This window comes from Plectropomus leopardus, chromosome 15 (genome assembly GCF_026936395.1).
Source record: "Plectropomus leopardus strain MGB_pleo_1.0 chromosome 15, ASM2693639v1, whole genome shotgun sequence".
Lineage (NCBI taxonomy): Eukaryota > Metazoa > Chordata > Actinopteri > Perciformes > Serranidae > Plectropomus > Plectropomus leopardus.
This window is the reverse complement of record NC_142190.1, coordinates 25,743,059-25,765,608: the sequence shown is the minus strand read 5'-3', so window position 1 is coordinate 25,765,608 and position 22,550 is coordinate 25,743,059. Positions and strand designations below refer to the sequence as shown.

Below are 22,550 nucleotides of genomic sequence, written 5' to 3'. Positions count from 1 at the left end.
CTGACCAAACAAAGTACACAACGTGGGCACTGACTGTGAAAATGACAACCGCGGCAGTCTGACACTAGCAACAACAGTTGTGCCTTTTGCCACTTTGCACCAGGTGGAAACTAGGGCCCAATCTGTTAATTACAATGGTGCACAATGAGGTCACTTACAACATTAGAAACGGGAAAACACAAAGTGCTGCACTTTCTGATTTGTTATAAATCACAAAGGCAGTTGGGAAATTCATTCATTCATTTTCGGAAACCGCTTGTCCTCGCTAGGGTTGTTGGGGGGGCTGGAGCCAATCCCAGCTGTCGGGAAATTCATCAGTTGGTGAGTTTTGAATGTAGTACATTCAAAAGATTAGTCCATTCTTTTAAGCTTAAGGAAATGAACCTCAAAATTGAGGAAGTGAACCTAAAGCCACAACCTCCCTATAATACCACTCATAGGCATAAGTACTAAAGGTTGTGAAATTAAGATATTTTTGGTGATAACACAATGTCTGTCAATAAAAAGTATTTTATTTCCTCTTCAAGTCCATGGCACAGAGATGTTGGCTGCCCGTAACAGGTAGTGCATTCTGTAACACATTCATAAAACATAACCAAGCTGCTGAATGTAACATTCATTCATGTGACCCTTAGAACCGTCATGAAGTTTCATGGCACACAAGTCCTGAGAGACTCTTTCTGCAAATGAACTGAGCAACTTCAAAACAAAAGTATCAAAAATACATTTAGCATGTTGTATGGTTTTGACATCCTCATCAGACCTTTATAAACTTCTCTTCAAAATTATAATGTTTACTTCCTCTTACCCTTACTTATATAGAAACTAGCTGATGAGTAACTATCATGTTGGTAGCCATTGTGGACCACTGTTAACAGGTTCCCATTCACACACAGAAGAAATCACCTTTACGAAAAGGTTGATAGCACGATACTGACAGAATACCATGTTAAGATCAGGTTAAATTGTTAAAAATGTGTCTCACCCCTGAATAAAATTAAGGGGTCCTTCTGATCAGTAACAGACCTTTTATACAGCAGATATTTTGACTTGACATAGCAGGAAAAGCTCAGCTGAATTTGGTAACAATAGCAATGGCTCAGTTCCATCGAGTGTGCCAGTAAGCAAACTTAGGGCCTCCCCGATGTGGAATGCAGCCGTCATTTATGTAATTAAATCGCCTGTGCTTTTCCTGCTAGGACGTATCAAATTCTCTGTCATGAAAGAACTCCATTGTTCACACCGTTTGGCTTATAATCTGTTTTTTCTTTGAAGAGTCATCAACCAGTTTGGTATTTTTAGCATGTGGCTGGTTTGATGTGAACTTAACAAATGGCACAAGGTTTGGCACAAAGGTTGCTTGACAGGAATCATTTTGTTTCAGTGAGCTTTATCTATTATTTAAAGACTTTTCAATGATTGGTAATTTGATGCTGGAAAGACTGTTGTATTTTATGTGTTTGACCAAACCTTAGTTATGATACTTGCTCCTTCAGTATATGAAGTATAATATACAACTAATACTGCTGTCAGTACAGAGTCCTAGACCACTAGAATACTCATAATAAACAACACGCATCGTTTACGGCACAAATGAGCGCCATCACATCAAGAAGACAGAGTTACTTTGAAAGTATAAAAATGGCAACATCAGGAGAGCAATGCTTTAAGTTCATAACACAAAATAAAACTCAAGTAACATTTGTCTCCTGTGTTAGAATATGGAAGTTAGGAGGCAAATGTGTTCTTAAAGCTACAGTACATTTATCACAGGTGTCATGACAAACACATTGTCCTCACCTGTTGAACGCTGTTAAGTCGCAACTGAAATTCCTATTAACTAATGATGTAATAGCAAAGCCTTCGCACTTTGCAGAGTATCATTCAGTTTATGAAGAAGGCATCAAATGTGGCTCACACCTTAGAGAGCCATTTTTTTTAATTTTGGGGTTCAAAATGTCCCTTTCTTGGTATTCAAGCTATTGGTCTAAACTTTGTAGTTGTCACAGAACCATACATTTACTGCACACTGGTGTAGTAACTGTGATGACAAAGACACTGTTAACTGGATTCATCATTTCGTCTGTCTTTACTCTGGCTATATGCCTTTTTTAGGCAACTAAGTAGCACTGGAGTCTGCTCATGCTGACCTGGAGAATAGAACAATTACAATATGTACATAATGTTAATGCCTGCTCCCAACCCCAAAAATCTGGACGACATCATGTCTTCACTTAAATCAATACCTCAATATGTCTTAGGTGCTTTAAACTTAAGTGTTTTTCAAAGGCCATAGAAACACACTGAAATGTGGTCAATAATGGGTTAAAGTTGGTGTCAATTAAATAACAATTAATAAACTAATTATTTTGGTTAAAAAGGGTTAATAGCTCAATTGTTATAATATAAACCCAAAATGATGTTTCTGCTGAGACGGTTAAGTTAACCACCTGCTACATAAATTCAATTTTATCATGTAACTGTGCAAAGTAATCATGTAACAAGCCTCCCAAAGGTGCTCAGAGGTGGTGAATCCTCTGAATTGGGTTGGCCAAAACTGTGGCCTGCTGCCCGTTTTTGAAAAAATAAACTAGAATATAGTTTCAGCATATTTCTAATAAACTGCACTGTATCTACATTGCACATCCAAGATTACGCATAATGTCTGTCATCGAAGAACCTCTACTAACGAGCTCTGCCACTGCACCTCTTCATTTGAACTCTAGATAGTAGATCTTTAAAAGATGGAAGATAAATAAATAATTTTGTAACATTGGAGCACACCAGTGAGCTACTGTCAAACATAAAACTGTTTAGTATGTTACTACAGCATATGGGCTTTCCTGGTGTGGAAACACTAATTTTCTTGCCGTGTACCTGGTTGAAAACTATGCATAAGTTATTGTTTGGCCCGTGACTTCTTATATTTTTCCAATTTACTTTTAATGTTTGTTTATCATACTGTAATTGGCATTATGTATTAATTGTTTGGGTTTCATTATGCTCTTTTATTGCACCCTATATTTCTTGTTTTAGAAAAGCACATCTGGGCATAAGCAGGGCAAATTAGCTGAGGTTATAGTAAAATGCTACATCACATTAATCTTTTCAGTAATAATTACAATTTAGTGGATGTCCCTCTAAAAATAAACGTACAAAAAAAGGCTACTAAAACGTTTTTGTATATGTCAATATGCCGGTCTCTTTAAAAGCTACAAATATTAATATGCATAGGAAAAATTCATAGAGGACATGAAGGGAGCAATTTTAGGAGCAGCGGTCAATTTGAACCAATCAATAATATTAGAGCTTTTCATTTTCTCAAACTGTGAGCCACATTCGATGATTTCTCCAGAGGATTCAGAGTTGTGTCTAGTGCAGTTTATAATATAATTTGGAATGACATAACTGAAGAGTTTAAGAACTATAAAAGAGTCACAATGTTTGACATACAGTATACTGTATGTGAGGTTAATTGCGTTATCTTCTAAGCTCCTGCGGTGGTTATCGTCATATCTGTGCACGTGCAGTTTTGACGTATTCACCTTCTTCCTGACACATTTTGACTGTACTAAAGTGTTCTCTTATTGGTGTACAATGCTACCTTTGCTCTTGAGTGAAGACAGTCTCCCTGGTTTTTCTTTAACCTCATAATAACATCCTTATTGAATGAGGACTCATTTAACCTGCACACTCAGAGCTTAATGAGTTACCCATTTTCCACTTTCCTTGTCCCTGGTGTTATCTGAACTGCCGGTACACTTTGCGCAGTTCATCCCAGAAGAACAAAGACAGAATGGTGTGTGGGCCAAGCCGGAAATAAGAGGCTCCCAAGCCTTTGTAGAGTCCCAACAAGCCCTCCTTCCTCAGCGTCTTAGCAAAGCAGTCAGCGAATCCTTTGTAAAGCTGACCCTAAATGACAAAATGAAAGTCCCATGAATGTCCCTGTTAGATGTGATGAGTGTTTGAGCTCTAAAAATCAAGTCAGCTGAACCTGCAATGCAACTCGGGCACCAACAGTTCAGTGGGAGATGCAATTGTGTGATGGTAGAGACGGCTAACTTCGAGCCACAAGCAGAGATGAGGAGTGAGCTTCAGAAGTCTGGGAAGTGTCTTTCTTGCTCCAAAACCCCAGATTTTTCTTTTCCTTTTTGAAACTTATTCTGACAAGAATTAAATCACTTAAGGCAAGCATTTGAACCCCGCCTGGGGTCACAAAATCTTTTATAAAACTTTTTTTCCCCACATATTTCAGTCCAGATTTCAGTCCTAGCTGATTAACATCTGTGGTTACAGGCAGTAACAGCAAGTAGGGCTGAGTGACAAATTGATGATGACAATTATTACAATGTAATTTTCACAGAGCGGGAAATATAATAAATGTTCAATATAATTAAACCACACAAATACCGGACGACAGGGGCGCTAATGTACATACTAGTTGCAACCAGCCATTAAACAGAAAAAGGAGAACACGAGTCCAGTCACCAAGACTCACCGTCATCGAGTTAATACGATCACCAATGCATACGGCAAAGTTATAACCTTTCAACAACACTGAGTTGTGGAATTTAGGTTTTTTTTTTTTACCAAACCAATGTTGGGATTAACTAATTAGTTGATTACCAAGACATAGGATGTAGACGTAGGATGGTTTTGGTGATTTTATTTTGTTACAGTTTTGCAGCATGCGTGTCTTTGTGTTTGGATGGGTGTCAGTATGTGTGTTTGTTTGTAGGTTTGGGTGTACGGATGGATGTGTATGGTTTTGACTTGTGCACTTTGTTCATGTGAATCACTTTTGTAACTGTGTGTTATACAAATAATATATTACTGCCTATGTTGATTTTCCACTGTTGGCATGTGTTTGTCTTGTTCTGACAATAGAGAGTTTAAACCCAGATAACTGTATGGTTTCCTGAACTTAAATTAAAAGAAATAGTATTTAGACATTTATCGTAATAACTATCAATCAACTGATATGAACATTTTTATTGTGATAACATTTGTGGCTATATCACCAAGCCTTATTATCAAGTGTGTTTTAACAATACAGGTCAGAGGGTTTGTTAGAAAGTACTTGTGTATCAACCACTAAGGAAAGATAACACACCATAAGCGACCACTGTTTAAGAAATGCAACGTGTGAATTTGTTTTTGGGCAGTCAAACGAATCTCGTGCAGGAATGGTGAACCCCGCCAGTTACACCGGCAACTACGAAAAGAGCCAATTTCAGAATACAAGTACATTAAAAAATAGCTATTGCTATAAATAATGCCTTTGCCACAGCGGGCGCGGGTTCAATTCCATCCTCTCTCTTTCTCCCTCTTTCACGCTATCGATCTTCTGTCCTGTCTAATGGCAAAAATGCCACAAAAAAAATCAGCTTTAAAAAATAGCTATTGCTGACAAAATAAGGGTCAAGCACACGGTATCGGAAATGGGATTTGATATGAGGAAAACTACAGCAATGACACATGTCAGTCTCTCTACTCACCTTGCCAAAATGATCCACCGGCTGATTGTAGAGGCGTGTGCTCACTACGTCGAATGGTGTCATAGCTACTACCACCACCACACTGCTGATCATGCCAGCACTTAATGCCACCAACCAGCTGTTCTTTGGGAACACCTTGGGAAGAAGAAGAAAATAATACAGTGAGGTTACCAGGCGCAGTATGACAGAGGTGAAAAATGACAGGATGTAGCACACTCTTCGCACCAGTACATTATAGCAGCTGGCTATATGATCATCCCAGTACTGCTATGTGTGCCACTTCTATTTTTAACTCGTATTATCTCCCTCATGCAGTGAAACAGAAGAATTTCTCTAGAATTAGTGCAGGTGTCACACACACGCTCTATCCAGTAGCTACAGACTAAACCATTTTCTATGCAAACCTGATGTTTTTCAACATTAAAGTATACTTTTAAAGGCAACATTATTATGCATCTAGCTTTATAAAGATGGTCACTGAAGAATAAGTAATTTTCTTTATTTTAAAAAACAGCAGCAGCTAAAAACTTTTTTACCTTGATGCTCTTTTACTTGCACCCTCAGTCTACCACTGACTTACTACAGCATTACTACTTACTGCCACTGACTACCTTTAACAGCTCAAGGACATCTGGGAGACAGAGCAAGTAATTCAAGAAAACTACACAACAGAAAGTCCGGAACATTTTTGCATAATTAGGAAACGAGTACATCATTGTTCAATCTTTGTTTTCGTTCTTGCTTTTAGTATGAAAGATCTTGTCTAACTGGAGATGGGACAAACAAACGAGAACAGATAAAAGGAAGTCTAGGAAATCAAGGAAGTAATACAAGTAAACTATAGACCAGTATGTCCAGATTCTTTTCTTAACATTTTTGAAGACATTTAGTATGAAAGACCTTGTTGATCTGGGGTTGGGTCAGCAGCAACTTACACCCAGTAAACTGGCACTCTGGTTGTGTAAGCTCCATCAGGGGGCCAATAAAAGGTGTCGAATTTCTTTTCTAGAAGAGTGCAATGGCCAAATGCTTTGCCAGTGTTACAATGACTGCTTGCGTAATCTGTGCATGACTCATGACTGCAAATTGTCTCTTCACAAGCCTGTAACTAATGACTATTTTAATGATCAGTCTATCTGCTGACTATTTAACTGACCACTAAGTCTATAATCTAGATAAATCTAGGTAACTGACATTTTTTGTTCCCATGACATGTATCCAAAGCACCATTTTAACTGTTTGCTTTACTCAACTACCAACCCAAAGATGGAGTTTACTATTGTATAAGCCAAGGAAAAGCAGCAAATAATAACATTTTAGAAGCTAGAACCAGCAAATACCACGTCTTTTTCATAAAGCAATTTTTGCCAATTCATTTTTTGGCTGCTCAACCTATCATAGCAGCTCTATCTGAGCTATGCCAGACTCAAAAAACAGATGTTTATCATTGAACAGTGCAGTCACATGGAAGACGTGCAAACAAAGTGATTATTGAGAAATCAACATTCCTTCAGTCAGCCTGTTTCCATTCATCACCACTGGGTTTAAAGCTCCCATATTATAAAAACTCAGATTTCCTTGTTGAAAATAAAGCAGGTATAAATGCTGTAGAAATAGTGTGAAAGTATCAAAATGCTTAATCCACAAAAAAATGCACACAGTCTGTATCCAAAAACTGTGCCTTCAAATGAGCCAACAGGATTTCTTTGAATTTGTGATGTCACTACTGTAGACTGGAGTGGAGGATAAAAAGCTTGATAAAGCATAGTAGCAAAAGATTTTCGTGTGGTTATATTGAATTGTTACATGGACAAAAAGTATCATGGTTGTTTATTTAAAACTGTATACATGAAAAATGGAGTGTTTCAGGGTAAAGGCAGGGATATTAAGGGCAGGCGGTATGAGAAAAACAATGTGGTTTTTTTAAACATTACAGCATGGTCTTTAAAAAAGCCAATAATACAAGTAAGCACTTGAAAATGAGCGTTACATGGGACCTTTAAAGTGGAGATAAAACCTCAGCAGGACCTCTTCGGGAGCAGTTAAATATTCTAACCTGTAGATCAATCACCAGCTCCTTGGAGGCGGAGAAGGTGGAGAGTTGTGCAGCAGACCCCACGCTGACCCTTGGTACAGCAGCACTGGAGCCCCTCCACAGTCCCAGAATGCCATGCTCTCTGTAGATGGCTGCCAGGGCGTGCATCATCCCCTGGCAGGAAGAGAAAGAGCACGTGAGGACACTGTTGACACTCACATTGACCACCATCTACCTGGGCTGCTGTGTTACCTGGTGTTTATACTGATGTCCAACTGCAATAGAGGAGGTAGACTGACTCTGTAGATGAGTCTTCACCTGTCAAAAGAGACATTTTGTGTTTACTTTTCTCAACAAGTGACAAACTCACCTTGAAATATCAAGCCTGATAGACCTTAAAGGAACAGCACAAAATAAAAAAAGTCAAGCCCACCCAGGCTAAAATAAAGCCAGCTACTGACCAGGTATACAGGACTTCCCATGACGGCTCCCACCACTCCAGCCGCAGCCCCGGCTATCGTGGTCTTAGCCGTGCTAACCCGTCCATTAGTGTGGATGTAACCAGAGGACTCAATAATGGCGTACGAGCCGAGCCGGACTCCATTCATAAAAAACTGATAAACGAGCCCGGGCAGCAGTCCTTTCTGTAAGCCGGCCAGCCCGTCCACTTTACCGATGGTGTAAAAAGCGTGGAACACGTTACGATAGTAAACCTGGTACGTGCCCCGGGTCTTGAGCTCTCCCTGAAGCTGCATCCGCGTTTTGACTACCTCCAGCGGGTTGGTGAACAGACAGGCCCCGCAGGCCGCAGCTCCGCTCAGCACGAAATCCATCGCGACCATCCGGCGGCGGGACGGATGTTTCGGGCCTGCTGCTATCAGTCCGACCTGTCCTTCATGGCAGAGGAGTTTTCAGCGCCGTTTCCTCCTCCCACATCGTGGATACACGCTGACACCAAACCCCACACCCCCCTCCCCACACATCTCTCACCAGCTGAGCTGCATCACCGTGCAGACTTCAGAGCACTTCACGAGCTCTTCCAAAAACTCGGAATTCAGAAACTTCCCTGCTAATCACCACAAATTTTAGACTCGGTCCAATTCTTTATGCATGAATTTGAAGGGTGTCACAAGATTATTTGTTCGCGATTAATTTATAATTTCAACGGTTAATCGTAGATGATTTCATTTTTAATTATGTTTTCAATTCCATTATTTTGCATAACAAAACCGTTATGAAGCCCATATAGATAAAGACAGATATTCTATTAGGAATCAGACGGCAAAAACCTGCATGCGACCAGAATAAAGTGGTCATGTCTGTATACGGGAGACTCATGGGTACCAATGGAACCAACTTTCATTCAGATATCTTGAGGTCAGAAGTCAAGGGACCCCTGTGAAATTACTATGCTGTTTTTCCATTACCAAAATTTAGCCTAAATCTGGAGGGTTATTTATCCCCCCTGAAAAAGTAGCATGGCACAGTACAACTGGATTCCTTAAGTCTTTTACTTTTGTATGATACCAGTATCATCTCTCTAGATTTGCACTCATCCTGGCACAGCCTCTTAAAGATGGGGATGTCTGCTGGTGATTAACACAATAAAAAATAAAAATAATGTGGCGATGAATACATTAATGTTAAATATATATTTTCTAATTTTTAAATTTTCATTATATTGTTATTGTGGTTTATTACATTTCCTATGTTTTGATGGATTATTTGTTTATTGAAATACATTTTCCTTTAAATTTCAACTATGGACTGTGGCCTACTTTATTTAACAGAGTAGCAGGCTGACTGTGGTGTGATGTCGTTGTTTTGCTTTTTAATATCATGACCTCTCCGGAGCTATTTTTTTATTGAACCTCTCCATGTGACTAAGGGAAAATGCATGACTCTCCCTTTACCACAAATTACCATATTTCATGGTTTCTAGCTATGATATATGATGTGATTTTGGAGACTTTTACAGAAAGCATACATTTTATACCCATTTGCAGTTCTGTGTGTTCTGAGGATATTTCAAATAAATACAAAATACAACCATTCAAAGGTTGATGTCCCTCCCTTAAGCCAAAACAAAAAAACAAACTCCCTCCCCAGTGATCAAAAAAATATTCGAAGTGCCTTCCCATTTTGTACCACCCCATCTCCTCTGATAAATAACAAGCAGTCCCTAAGCATTTGCAGGGAAAAATAAATAAATTAATCAGGTCAGCAAATTTTGATGCACAGGCTGATGGAAAAACAAGGATTCTACATTTTGTGATTCACAGAACATACCTATAGAGTCAGAGTATCAAATATTACTACTTAACACCACTTTAACATATTTTATCACAGCAACAACAAGTTTCCTCTCAGTTTTGGACAAGAGAGGGAAAGTTACGTTGACAAATGACTGCTGTTTTTCCTGCAATGTCGTTTCCCCTTTGCTATTAATCGTTTCCACATTAAAGCACTTTTTGTCAGAAACGGTTTCACTTCTTTGAAACAACCACTGCAAGTTCAAGTGACATTCAAAATTGAGCAAAAACTGCTATTTGGTGGAAAATGCGAGAGAACACAGGCTTTTATAAATATGTACACATATTTTTGTATTTCATATTTAATTAATTTCAATACAATTTATATAAAGAATAAATTAAATCATTTACATGGGACGTAGCGATGGAAATGGCAGATTTCTTTTTGACTTACTCTCTAACCGTTCCTTAAACGTCTCATGTAGGAGACTAGTACCTCAGCGTGACGCCCGTCTTTTCAGCCAATGGAAAGTAACACGCGAAGGAATGGGCGACCATAATTAGCACAACGTGCCCACTTGTACAGAGTTGGGACCATAGATACACAGTGTATGGCTGGGATCAGTAGATCCGTGTGAGGGTTTATTTTTCATGTTCAAAGAAAATTAGGCTGCTACTCTAATCAGTCACGCCACACAAGATCGCTTTGAGCGTCTCCAAACACCATTAATAATTAGTAATATGATAATAATAATACTCAGTATTTTGGAATAAACAAAACAAGACCAAACAATGAAAAAAATAAATGAGATTTGTATAAAGTGAAGTGAGTAAATACTGGGTCACCAGGGCAGCACCGTCACTCTCAATTAGAGATTATTGTCTGAGGGAGAACACTGAATTCTTGCTCTGTTTATAACCGCATCTCTATTTAATCAGCTGAGGAGCACTTACAGCTCAGCTGCCTGAGGATCACAGGTATTTTAACTACTCCAATATGTGCTCAAATGTAATGGGATGTTTACTTTCCACTGTATTAATTAAACCCAGATGATATTTGATACTTGTCTTGTCTTTTCAGGTGATTAAAGGCATGCTATTTCTGTGCTCTCACCTTTGGCTTGACAGATGAAAGGTTAAGAGGTTGGATTTTTGCAGATGTCTGTGTCTATGACCCCACGGTGGAACTCCTTGTCTGGTTGGGTGGTTTTGTTCTTTGTGACTGAGCTGGATTAGACATGAACTTAGAAGCGGTTTCACCTCTACTCCTTTTTAAATAGGATTTGAGCTCAGGGTCTTTTAACAGCACCACTGTGATGCACAGGAGAGGAAGTGGGTTTAAACAGGCCTAAATAGAGCTCCATCTTATGTTTTGGGCCAAAGGTTTTGTCTTTTGAAGCCACTATTTGTATTGTGCCATCTTACTTTCATTCAACCAGTTTTTCTCTCCAAATATTTTGCCTTCATTTGCATAAAGTGTCATGCATTCCTGTATGGCTAAATCCAAGCTTTCCTGACAGCCTCTGACTTTGAAGCAGTCACAGATTGTGGATGTAGGTCAGATCATGAACTATAACATGTCTAGCAGCCTCTACATGGCAAAAAAATGAATAATTTTAATAAAATTCCGAGACCTAATGCTCTTGTGAGGCTGAATACGTACATTTATCAACATCTGAGTCTGATCTTCTTTAACCTTTCTCTATATAATTGAAAATGCAGAACAAAAGAATGAAATTTCTACTTTTTACAACAAAAATGCTGTTGTGTTGTGATTGGTAGATCGATTTATCTTCATAACTAAACTATTAACAGGAATGTAAGACACTGTAATGTTATAAATTAAAGTAGGTATGGGTGGTGGACACAAAAATGGCTAATCAAAGCTATGCCGAGGTGTGTGCCTGCAGCAGCGCTCGTACTTCATGCCACCCCTGCATATGTTTGTGCCCTTCTTGTGCCAACCCAGTAAAAACAAAAGTGTGGACATGCCACTGGCCTAGAACAGACAAACGAAACACTGACTCACTGGCCATTGATGTATTCACATCAACCACAGTACTTAACTCCCCCTCCACGATGAGAGCATTATAAAAACACAGACCTTTTAACATGAAACTGCTTTATTCTATCTTTTTACCTGTTTTACTCACTTGGTCTGTTTGTTTTGGAGAGAAAGACACCCCTGCAGATAATTTGTCTCCCAGTAAAAACCTCCTTAACAATGAAGACTGAAGGAATTCTAGCCAATAGTTCACAATTGGCACATAGGAGAAATGGTTGCAATCTTCAATCCTCACCACTACATGCTACTAAATCCTACACACTGCTCCTTTAATGCAAAGAACCAAGCTGAATTGCTAAATTCACATTTAAACACAAAGTTCTGACCTTGCATGCAAAATTTAAAACATGTTAAGTCCTCAGGTTACAGACATGTCAGATCAGCAGATGTTTCAACACTCATTGCCAACATTGTGGTTGATGCAGAACAGAAAAAGTAAACCCACTTCCTGTCTTATGCATGCAGTAAAGTACAGTCACAAGTCTTTTTATCCTAAATGTATTTAGATTTTGAAGCCAAATATGCAATTTGCAATATGCATGCAATATGCAATGTAAAACTAGATGCTGGGTCAATATGTGTTGATCTGCTTATGCAAACCACAGTGTGACAGCACAGCTGCCTGCACTCACTGTATTCACTGCATTTCCTGCCTGTTTCCTCTCATAACTAAATGGCTTATTTCCAGCAGCTACATAGCTTTGTGCCTGTAATCATGAATGACCAATTATTTCACCTCAAACAGGGGCTCTGATGTAGTTTATCTGCTGTTTGACGTGTCTGTTCTCTTTGGCTTCATGATCTTAATCCCTCTTCTCTGTTTCGTCAAGCATCCACTAAATCCTCTTACCTGAAACGTACCCACATCCTTTCTTTCTCACCTACTCGTGCATGTACTCCTAAAAGATCTGGATTCATATGCAGAATCTATACTTGATATGAACTCTTGTGCATGGAAGCCTACATAGACATAGAGTAGTTCAAAGATTATATCCTGTTGTTCACAGAGTACAGATTTTCAGCAGTGTTGTGCTCCTTGACACTAACAGGAGACAATCCACTTTCAATCTGCCGTCTGCAGTCTGCGTCTGAGTCAGACTGTCAGTCAGCAGATTGTGTGGCAAAATCAAGTCAAAATTGTGGTGATTTTACTTTGCTTTAAATGTCAGCCTTCATTATTTGTCACTGGTATGATTCAAAACATACGACAAGGATAATAGCACAATTATCAATCAAGAATATGGTCAAAGTTTATGTTCTCCTGAAACCCTTGAACCTGAGCATGAATTCCATGTTGAACAATGTAAAGATGCCCACTGAGTGAGCACCTCATCAGTAATCACTCCCGCTGAGTTACACTAATAGCTTCTACAGAATTGCTCCCTCCAATAATGTCAGGGTGTAATCCTCACCAGCTAATGAACAACCAAGTAGGATTTCAGGTGCAGAGTAAACCTCCACCTGATGCCCCAACCTTTGCCACACACTACAGTGTAGCAACGAGGGCGAGGAGCGAAGGGTCAAAGACTGAGAGCATTTCTATTTGTTCCGGTTAATGGAAGAACAAAAGGAGAGGAAAATATACGCTGGATGTTGGATGGTGAATTTTATTTACTGTACTCAACTCCTCAATTGATTCCCATCTACAGCAAGAAAGTGCGGTGAGTGCATCTACATCTATAAACTGCTGCTGTATGAATTCTGTATATAGTATAAAGATTTTCTGATTCTTTACTTGATCAATACTATTGCATAATTTAAAATTAAAAAATAAACCCTAATATCAACTGAATTTGTGCAAAATTTCCTGTTTTCTAGATTCTAACCAGTGTTGGAATGGAAATACATTTACTCACATATTTACTGTACCTAAGTATAAATTCAAGGTACTTCTACTCATTTTGATTATTTCTATTTTAACAACTTGATACTTCCTCTCAACAGCTTCTCACAGGTATATATTGCACTTTTTCCTGAATGGCAAGTGTCTGATAGCTTTAGTTACTTCTCAGATTACAACTATTCACACCCTTCCCGTCTAGTGAAAACCATACCATGCATCTCCAGATTTGGTGACTTTGGATGTTTAAGATAAAGCAAAAGTTATGTGTTGAGTAAATTATCCTGGTTATTAAAAAATATCTATATTTAAAACTTCCTTGGACGAGCTGAAAAATGCATGTGTGAAAACTGCTATATGTGTTTTTTACAGGACAGCAATGCTACAAACATGTGCTAATCTTATAGAATATGATGCATTGCTGTAGTACCCACAAGTACATAAAGAGTGTAAAATTAGCAACACAGTAAACGTCTTATCCGTCATAAGATCCTAATTCCACAAAGAGTTCCACCTTTTTCAACACATAAAGAAACGAGTCTAAAAGCATAAGATAATTAACAAGGCGGCCAATTATCTATGTTGTAAATCTCTGGTCCTAACAGTCAGTGTTAATTGGATTATGTAAAGCCAGGAAATCACCTTTGCAGCCAAGAGTATCACTTTCGGTACTAAATGTACCAGGTCAATGCGGAGCACCTCATGCACATGAAATATACACTCAGAAAGACTTAACACAGCAGTTCAGTGATGCACTTTACATTTCCTGTCCCATTTAAATGCAGGGAGATGCATTTTTCTACAGGTTGCAGGGCACATGAAAGGCCCAGCATACAGTTCTGTGACCGCATAGATAAAATAATGTATAACTGCAGGTGTAATCTTTTGAATAATCTAATGCATGCAGGATCCTTAATAAATGTTTTAGTTTCTCAGCGTCAACAAGAAAAAACTCCATTCTTAAACTGTCTTTTTAAACCGATGTTCAATAACACAGGAAGAAATCTAATGCAAGATATGCAAAAAATCCCCCAAACAGTGAACTAGATGACAAAGCAGACAGGGATAAACATTTCATTGGTATGTTATATATATTATGAAATTGCCTTCCTGATGTTGCAATGCAATGCAGGGCATCAGGAGAGTAATCTGCAGAATAGACAAGACAGAAAGGAACCACACTGAGGATGAGAAAAGACTACAGCGTGAGCTAAAGCTTTTTTTTAATCACAGTTCCACAAATCCCTTGCGTTGCGTGATTGTGTGCACAAGCAAGCGCACGCAAGCTTTTAATTTCCTGCCCTGTCTGCAGCTTCTGATATAAAAAGTCATCTTCAGTGACTTTTGTCTTCAAAACAGCAGGGGGCAGCACAATATCCCGAAATTATTCCCTCTCCACATCCAATATAAAGCAGACCCTCGAGAAATCAGTATACTGAAAAAGTAATATTAAATGCACTCCGCATTGATGATTGATGACAGTAGTAACATTAATAAAAAAAAAACATGAAAGCAGATTTAATAAAAATCCATCCCTTTTTTGTATTAAATATGTCAAGACTGCTGTCATCACAGTCTCCACCCGGATGTCATCATGATTTTAAAAGGATCATTAAATGTCCAGTGCATAGGATTTAGGGCACAAATGGTACATAATATATCCATAACTATGTTTTCATTAGTTTATAATCACCTGAAAATATAAATAGTTGTGTTTTCATTAACTTAGAATGAGCCGTTTATATCTACTTACGGAGCAGGTCCTCATCCACAGGTGAATTTACGTTTCCTAGGATGGCGATACTCTGCATTACTCTGTCTCTGATTGGCTTACTCTGACATTGTTGCCTTAAAATTAGCCAGTCTCACTCACTCTTGGAAAACCTAGCCAATCCAACCAACAAAGTCAACGATACTAGCCAATTACCGGGACAGAAGGACAGGTCATTCCTTCACTATCCTAAAATGTGCATATTTGCCTCCCACAGAGTCCGCTATGTTGTTTTTATAGTCCAAGAACGGACAACCCAGACACTCGCTCTAGATTGGGCCTTTTGTGTTTTTGTGTTTTTGCGTTGACCACCGTGGTTCTACACGCTTGGTGCACAGGAAAAGTTTCAGTTCTGCAACCTCAACACTAGATGGCACTAAATCCTACACACTAAACTGTTCAGTAGACATTTTTCAGCACTCTCATTAACTTTCATAATGGTGTTTTGTGTGCCAAATAAAGGTACAACCATGGATATCGGTGGTTTGGAGACGGTGGTGGCAAACTCTGCCTATGTTTCAGCCCGTGGAAGTGTGGATGGAGCTGCAGCAGCCTCCATGCGTGACAAGAAGATGCGCGCCAGGCTGAAGCTCCCACACATCAGAGATTGTGAACACATGAAAACATCTATTGACACAACCTTTGACAGCATGTGTATCAAACAACCCATTGGTAAGCGCCTCTTCCAACAGTTTCTAGAAAGTGACGCAACCCATAAAAATGCTGGAGAGCTGTGGAAAGATATTGAAGACTACAACATAAGCCAAGAGAAGGAGAGAGCACAAAAGGCCCAGAGAATTGTCAATAAGTACTATAAGTCAGCTTCAAAGAATTTTTGCAGCTTCCTGGAGGAGAAGGCAGTCACTCGGGTGGTTGAAGACTTCAAGAACGTGCGTGGCGACCTGTTTAAAGAGAGCGAGCAGCAGTTGCTCAAACACCTGGAGAAGAACGCCAAAGATGGCTTCAAGAACAGCATGTACTTCCTGCGTTTTGTTCAGTTCAAATGGCTGGAGAGCCAGCCCTTTGATGAGGAGTGGTTCATGGACTTTAGGGTCCTGGGTAAAGGAGGTTTTGGGGAAGTGTTTGCCTGTCAGTCTAAGGCAACGGGCAAAATGTACGCCAACAAGAAGCTGGATAAAAAGAGGCTGAAGAAACGCAAAGGCTACGAGGTAAAGCACTGATATGACATCCAATGTCACACTAACAGCCATTCATAGTGTAAATCAGAGAGTCACAACACAGAGTGACATGCACTGCAGCAAAGAATGAGAGAGAACAGCTTGTGAGTGTATAAACCAGTGAGTGCAGAGGTTTAGTTTTCACAACAGCTCAATGCAAAGAGGCTTGTGACTCTAATCTTAAAGACCTCACAAAGCAGCTCACTACACTGAAGCCCACTGCTTCTAAAAGCATCAGTGGATAATGAACTTTTCATTTTGTCGCTTGCTGTTAGAGCAGCACTGTGACAACAAGGCTGCTCTCTTGTTATTGAGTTACAGAGACTGGTTAGGCTTGGTGGGCATTACCAAAAGCAGAACATAAACGTGCCACAGCCACAGGATGTACAGTATTAGATTATATGAAGATGTAGAATGTATATCATTATACATTATTATGTATGAACACTATGAGAGTTCTTCCAATACAATACCAGTACTAGAAATGCCTCCGATACTGCTTAAAATGTTGTAACAAGTGTCAGTAAGTACAGTCTATACACTAATCTGACACCCTGTAATTCATGAATGAACTTTAATACAGTTTTACACCTGCATAAAAAAGCAGTTTTCCTGCAAGTTCATTATTTTTTGCAGCTCTAAATCAGCAGCCTACACAGAGTTAAAATGTGCATCCATTGGCAACTACTGTTTAAGAACAGTGAACAAGAATCAATCTTCTGGTAAGTAGAGTAGTGTTAGCTGTTAAAAATATGTCAGCAGTTTTACACTCACCCAAAGATAGCAATGATTTCACATCCATACAGGGTTAGTACAGTGGTTATTTTTTGTTTAACGCACTGATATCGTATTGGAACTCTGCATCAGCCAATACTTAAGTTCAAGTATTGAACTCAGTTCTGAAAAGGACAAAATGGTATCTGAACATCTCTAAACACAGTATTCACAATATTCGCTGGCTGTCATTCAGCATAACTTAACTATACCAAAAGGTCTTCATATTAGAAATGCTGCATGTATGTTTACAGTATCTTTGCACATAGTTTGATGTAATTAATCATGTAACTAACAATAATGATGGCTTTTTTCCATTTAGGTGCAATGATAAGACATACAAAAGCTATTTATAAAAAGAAGAGACATTTTGACATATAGAAAAGCCCAGGTGTAACCAAAATATTAGTGATGAATCATTTACATCTCACCAGCAGTGGTTTTCTCGGGTTGTGGAAAATCAAGTCTGCAAGTTTTCAAACTAACCTGCGCACTGGGGGCTCATTATGGTTTGCCAACCCTTGCGTAGCCTACGCACATCGAAGTATGTAAAGAACTGGACACAGTGGTTGAGGCAGGGCCCCGTTCATTTTTATAAAAGTTACTCAGTGGCACATAAAGCCAAAAAAGTTCAACTTCCCAGGTTAAAACATTTTCAGATCTTCTGCATCATTTAGTCCATAGAGCAGGCACACTAAACACTTTCACAACAGAGAAGCTAACTTCTGGTTTAGTATTCTGCTAACCTGATTGAGGATCTAGTAATTTAATTGTGCAGCTCTTCTAAATTTTCCAAATGTTATCGGACCAAATTAATGAAATACCGATAGTGAAATACATCATTTCATGGAGGTTGTGATTTAAAGAAATGTATTCACTCATATACACATGTAACTTTTACAATGTAGGCTAAGTCTATCAAAAAAGTCTTTTTGGGCTCAATGGTGTCGTAACCTGAACACAACCACAATGACTGTTATTAGTTGCACCTGTGCTTTTCCCACTGAAACATGTCACTATGTCTCATGTGAAAAAAAAGAGCTACATCTGGGGCCACAGGTCTATTACACCTAACTGAAAACCAAGGACTTGTGTTTGACAAGTCAAAAGGATAAGAGTCCTCAGTCAATGTCTGATCAGTTAATTGTTTTTAATAGTTGACATTGTGCTTTTGCTTTGTTAGATTAATCATGTTTTGATGTTTGATTTGTGTTTAGGGAGCAATTGTGGAGAAGCGCATCCTTGCAAAAGTTCACAGCCGTTTCATTGTGTCGCTGGCCTACGCCTTCCAGACCAAGACTGACCTCTGCCTAGTTATGACCATCATGAATGGCGGAGACCTCAGGTGCTCTTTATAAATACTCAATACAGCTTTACAAACACACACACACACACTGATAGATCTCAGTGCTGTGCCTTTAAAATACAAGTTACATGCTGGTTTCTGTACTCATCAACAGTGTTTCACTGTTCTCATCTCTACTAATAAGCCTAAAGTAGACAAACCCCACAGCTGACATACACCTAGGCCCTCAGGTGCATCGTACTTTAACTCAGAGAATAACTAAATTACACTTGTGTGGGTTCTCCTCTCTTTTCTTGATTTCATAAGCTTCATAACATAACATCCCATCCTCTTTCACAGGTTTCATATGTATAATGTGGATGAAAAGAATCCTGGCTTTAATGAGCCAAGAGCATGTTTCTACACAGCCCAGGTCATCTGTGGGTTGGAGCATCTTCACCAGCACAGGATTGTCTACAGAGACCTGAAACCAGAGAACGTACTTCTGGATGATGCAGGTGAGCCATATCCTCTGTTTAGTGTCTATAGAGCCGCAAATACCTATCCACCTTCAGCCATCTGAATAAGGCCTTTGAATACACTGATTGACTCTGTCTCTCAGGGCCAATATTACAAAGCAGGACTGGTGGGTTTAGTGGCTAACTGGCCTGAGTCAAAATGTTAGGCTCGAGGTTAACTAGAGTCTATGTTTACCACTAAACATGCTCCAATGCAGGTTTAGCTCAGGGAATTGGATGAAAACATGTATCAACCTACATAACAACTAGACAAATCACAGTCATTATCACTGTACAGAAAAATATAGAATAGAATAAATAAATACAAATGATCAGAAAACATATCTGCAGTTGTTTTTTAGTTTTAAATAGCACTCACAGTTGACATACTTTAATTGCCATGAATGAACTCCAAGATTACTACACTAAGTGCAGTCAGACATGCGTTATCAACCATAGATTAGCCATTCTTTTACTGTTAGTTTGGAGTGAATATCAGCTGTGCATTATAGTTACTTATCTGTTTAGTAGTCATATACCATTGTAATCAAAGCCTTTTCATTTAGGACACGTCCGGTTGTCAGATTTGGGTCTGGCTGTTGAACTTCCACCAGGACAAGACAAAACTACTGGATATGCAGGAACTCCGGGTAGGTGAAAAAATCCAATACGTAAAAATTACGTTAATATTATAAAGGTTAATTATACTGCAAAAAAAAAAAAATCTGTACCACCATGTAGACCGTGTTTATCTAAGCAGTAGGAAATGTTGTGTATAGGTTTCATGGCTCCAGAGCTGCTACAAAAGAAGATGTATGACTACACAGTGGACTATTTCACACTGGGAGTCACTCTCTATGAGATGATTGCTGCCAAAGGTCCCTTTAGAGTACGAGGAGAGAAGGTACTGAACATATGTAGACACGTGAGGTGGCTTTTGTATGCAAAAAGAAGCCTCAGTTCACTTGTGTGCTCTTGTCCAGTGCCAACTCTCTGTTGCTAAGTAATACAAACGTTGTTTTTCTGCAGGTTGAGAATGATGAGGTAGCTCGCAGAATCCTGAACGATCCTGTGTCATATACACCAGCTTTCAGCAAAGACTGCAAGGCCATCTGTGAAGGCCTGATGAACAAAGACCCAGAGAAACGCCTTGGGTTCAAAGATGGTTATTGCGATGAGCTCAAGAATCAGCCCTTCTTCAAAGAGATTAACTGGGGCCGTCTGGAAGCAGGTAGGTGACGTCTACAAACTAAGGTGACAAACTCAAAATGTGATCAGCACAAGAGAGTGTGAAGATACAAAAATAATAGGTAGCTGCCAAATGCCATAATTTAATTTCTGTATGTCCTCTGTGTTCCATCTATAGGTATGCTGCCTCCACCATTTGTACCGAGTCCTACAATGGTCTACGCCAAAGATATCGACGATGTGGGCGCCTTCAGCACAATCAAAGGTGTGGTCCTGGATAACAAGGACACTGAGTTCTACCATGATTTTGCTTCTGGCAACGTCCCAATCCCCTGGCAGGAGGAGTTAATCGAGACAGGTGTGTTCGGTGAGATGAATGTCTGGGGAGAGAATGGCAAGCTGCCCAATGACCTCGACCCAAACTACGTTGAAGCCAAAGGTGGAGGATGTGTGCTGCTTTGAATTGCAGCAGATGGTATATTTTTTGACATTAAACTCATTTAGATTCAGTATGTACTTATTCGGTGCCACATAATCTAATCTGTATTATCTATTATTTGTATAATATTCTTTTAATGTTGTAATGAATGTATATTATCTGTGTAATTCCATATTAAGGAATATCATGATGTACTTATATATTTATATACATATTGTTTCTAGTGTTAACGTCAAAAAGGCAGCATGGTGAAACTTCACATATTTGAAATATCATTTAATAAAAGAATGTAAATATGGTTACACTAATAATGAATGGTGTAATATTACCACATGACAATATTTTTGTTTAGTAGCCTAATTATAAATTAAATAACTTATTTTGTATAGAAACAATATGCAATGTTTATGTAACATAAATTATGTGGACCAAAAGAAGCCAATGTGTTGACATTGTGACACAATATAATTAATCTTATTTATTTATTATATGACAAATAAGATTTTAGTTATTATTACTGCAAACATTTTAGATAGAGGAGCAATCAATAAAGTCTTGCAAAGCAGAAACATGAGTTGAGTCTCCTTCCCATGGCTTTACTGCACATCAAGCCATGTCACAGATTGTCCCCTTTTAGGCCTATTAATAATCGTTTTTTCAGATTCGTTGAAGTTTACTTTGATCAGTGTAATCCAGGGTAAGACAGTGATAGTGGACTGTCCATCGGTTCCAGCCCTCCATCCAACTTTCAATTAACTCCCATTAATAAAATAAACTGTTCAAGGAGAGGTAATTTTCTAGTTGAAATAGTGAACCATAATAATAATAATTAATAATATTTTAATGAAAAACAAACAAACATAAAAAATCCCAAAACTTTTTACTTTCAAAGATCATTCAAAACAAAACAGTCAGACAAACAACCTATGGCATCATTTAAGTATGAGGACTCTTTGGAGTGGGAATTATGCAGTTAAAAATGAAACAGACGGTAACACTGAATCTAGCACATAAAAACAGCAAAAGCGGCTGTTCAACTAATTAAACCTCCAGTATAAGACAGAAAAGATTTTATATCATGTGTCCATGTATCATGGACAATATATTCATATTATATCAATATAGTGATATGACACTAGGTATTTTTTTTTAGATTTTGGATATTGTAATATCGTAAGTGTTGTCTTTCCTGGTTTTAATGGTTGCATTCCAGTAAAATGGTGTAATCTCCTGAGCTTACCAGACTGTTTTAGCTTCTCTATCATTTGCCCTCATGCACTTAGTCATTATTTCCACATTACTGATGATTATTTATGAAAAATGTCATTGTGTAAATATTTTGTGAAAGTACCAATAGACCCTACAGTATCGTCACAATATTGATAATGAGGTATTTGGTCAAAAGTATTGTGACATTTAATTTTCTCCACATCGCCCAGTTCTACCTTAAGTGTATTACTTTAAAAAATGCTATGCAAATAGAGCTTACTCTAAAAGGCTGCCACAAATTTTGTCATGTCAAGATCTTCCTAAATACCATGCAGACAATTCTTCAGTTTTATATGTTGCTGGATAGTAATTAGGGGAACTTTGGTGGGATTAAAACGTTATCCTACATGACAGATATGTAAATATGACACCTTTTTTAGGATCTACTGCCTGTTTTTGACAAGTACTGACTAGCTAGCCTTAAATGACTGCAAAGCA

General features: G+C 38.6%; 2 protein-coding genes across 2 annotated transcripts; one reads left to right on the top strand and one right to left on the bottom strand.

The window, feature by feature from the left end:
* Positions 1–490: 490 nt before the first annotated feature.
* slc25a35 (solute carrier family 25 member 35) lies at positions 491–8,519 on the bottom strand. The gene is made up of 5 exons (XM_042499161.2): positions 7,995–8,519; positions 7,786–7,851; positions 7,555–7,707; positions 5,499–5,633; positions 491–3,912 (listed from the first exon to the last, which is right to left on the bottom strand). Exons 1-5 carry the CDS (start codon positions 8,373–8,375, stop codon positions 3,742–3,744), a joined length of 906 nt encoding a protein of 301 aa, XP_042355095.1. The 5' UTR covers positions 8,376–8,519; the 3' UTR covers positions 491–3,741.
* Positions 8,520–13,359: 4,840 nt separating this feature from the next.
* Positions 13,360–21,401, top strand: grk1b (G protein-coupled receptor kinase 1 b). The gene is made up of 8 exons (XM_042499403.2): positions 13,360–13,511; positions 15,924–16,630; positions 18,631–18,758; positions 19,059–19,216; positions 19,783–19,866; positions 19,996–20,120; positions 20,246–20,447; positions 20,583–21,401. The coding sequence occupies exons 2-8, from the start codon at positions 15,932–15,934 to the stop codon at positions 20,864–20,866; spliced, it is 1,680 nt and encodes a 559-aa protein (XP_042355337.1). The 5' UTR covers positions 13,360–13,511; positions 15,924–15,931; the 3' UTR covers positions 20,867–21,401.
* Positions 21,402–22,550: the final 1,149 nt, after the last annotated feature.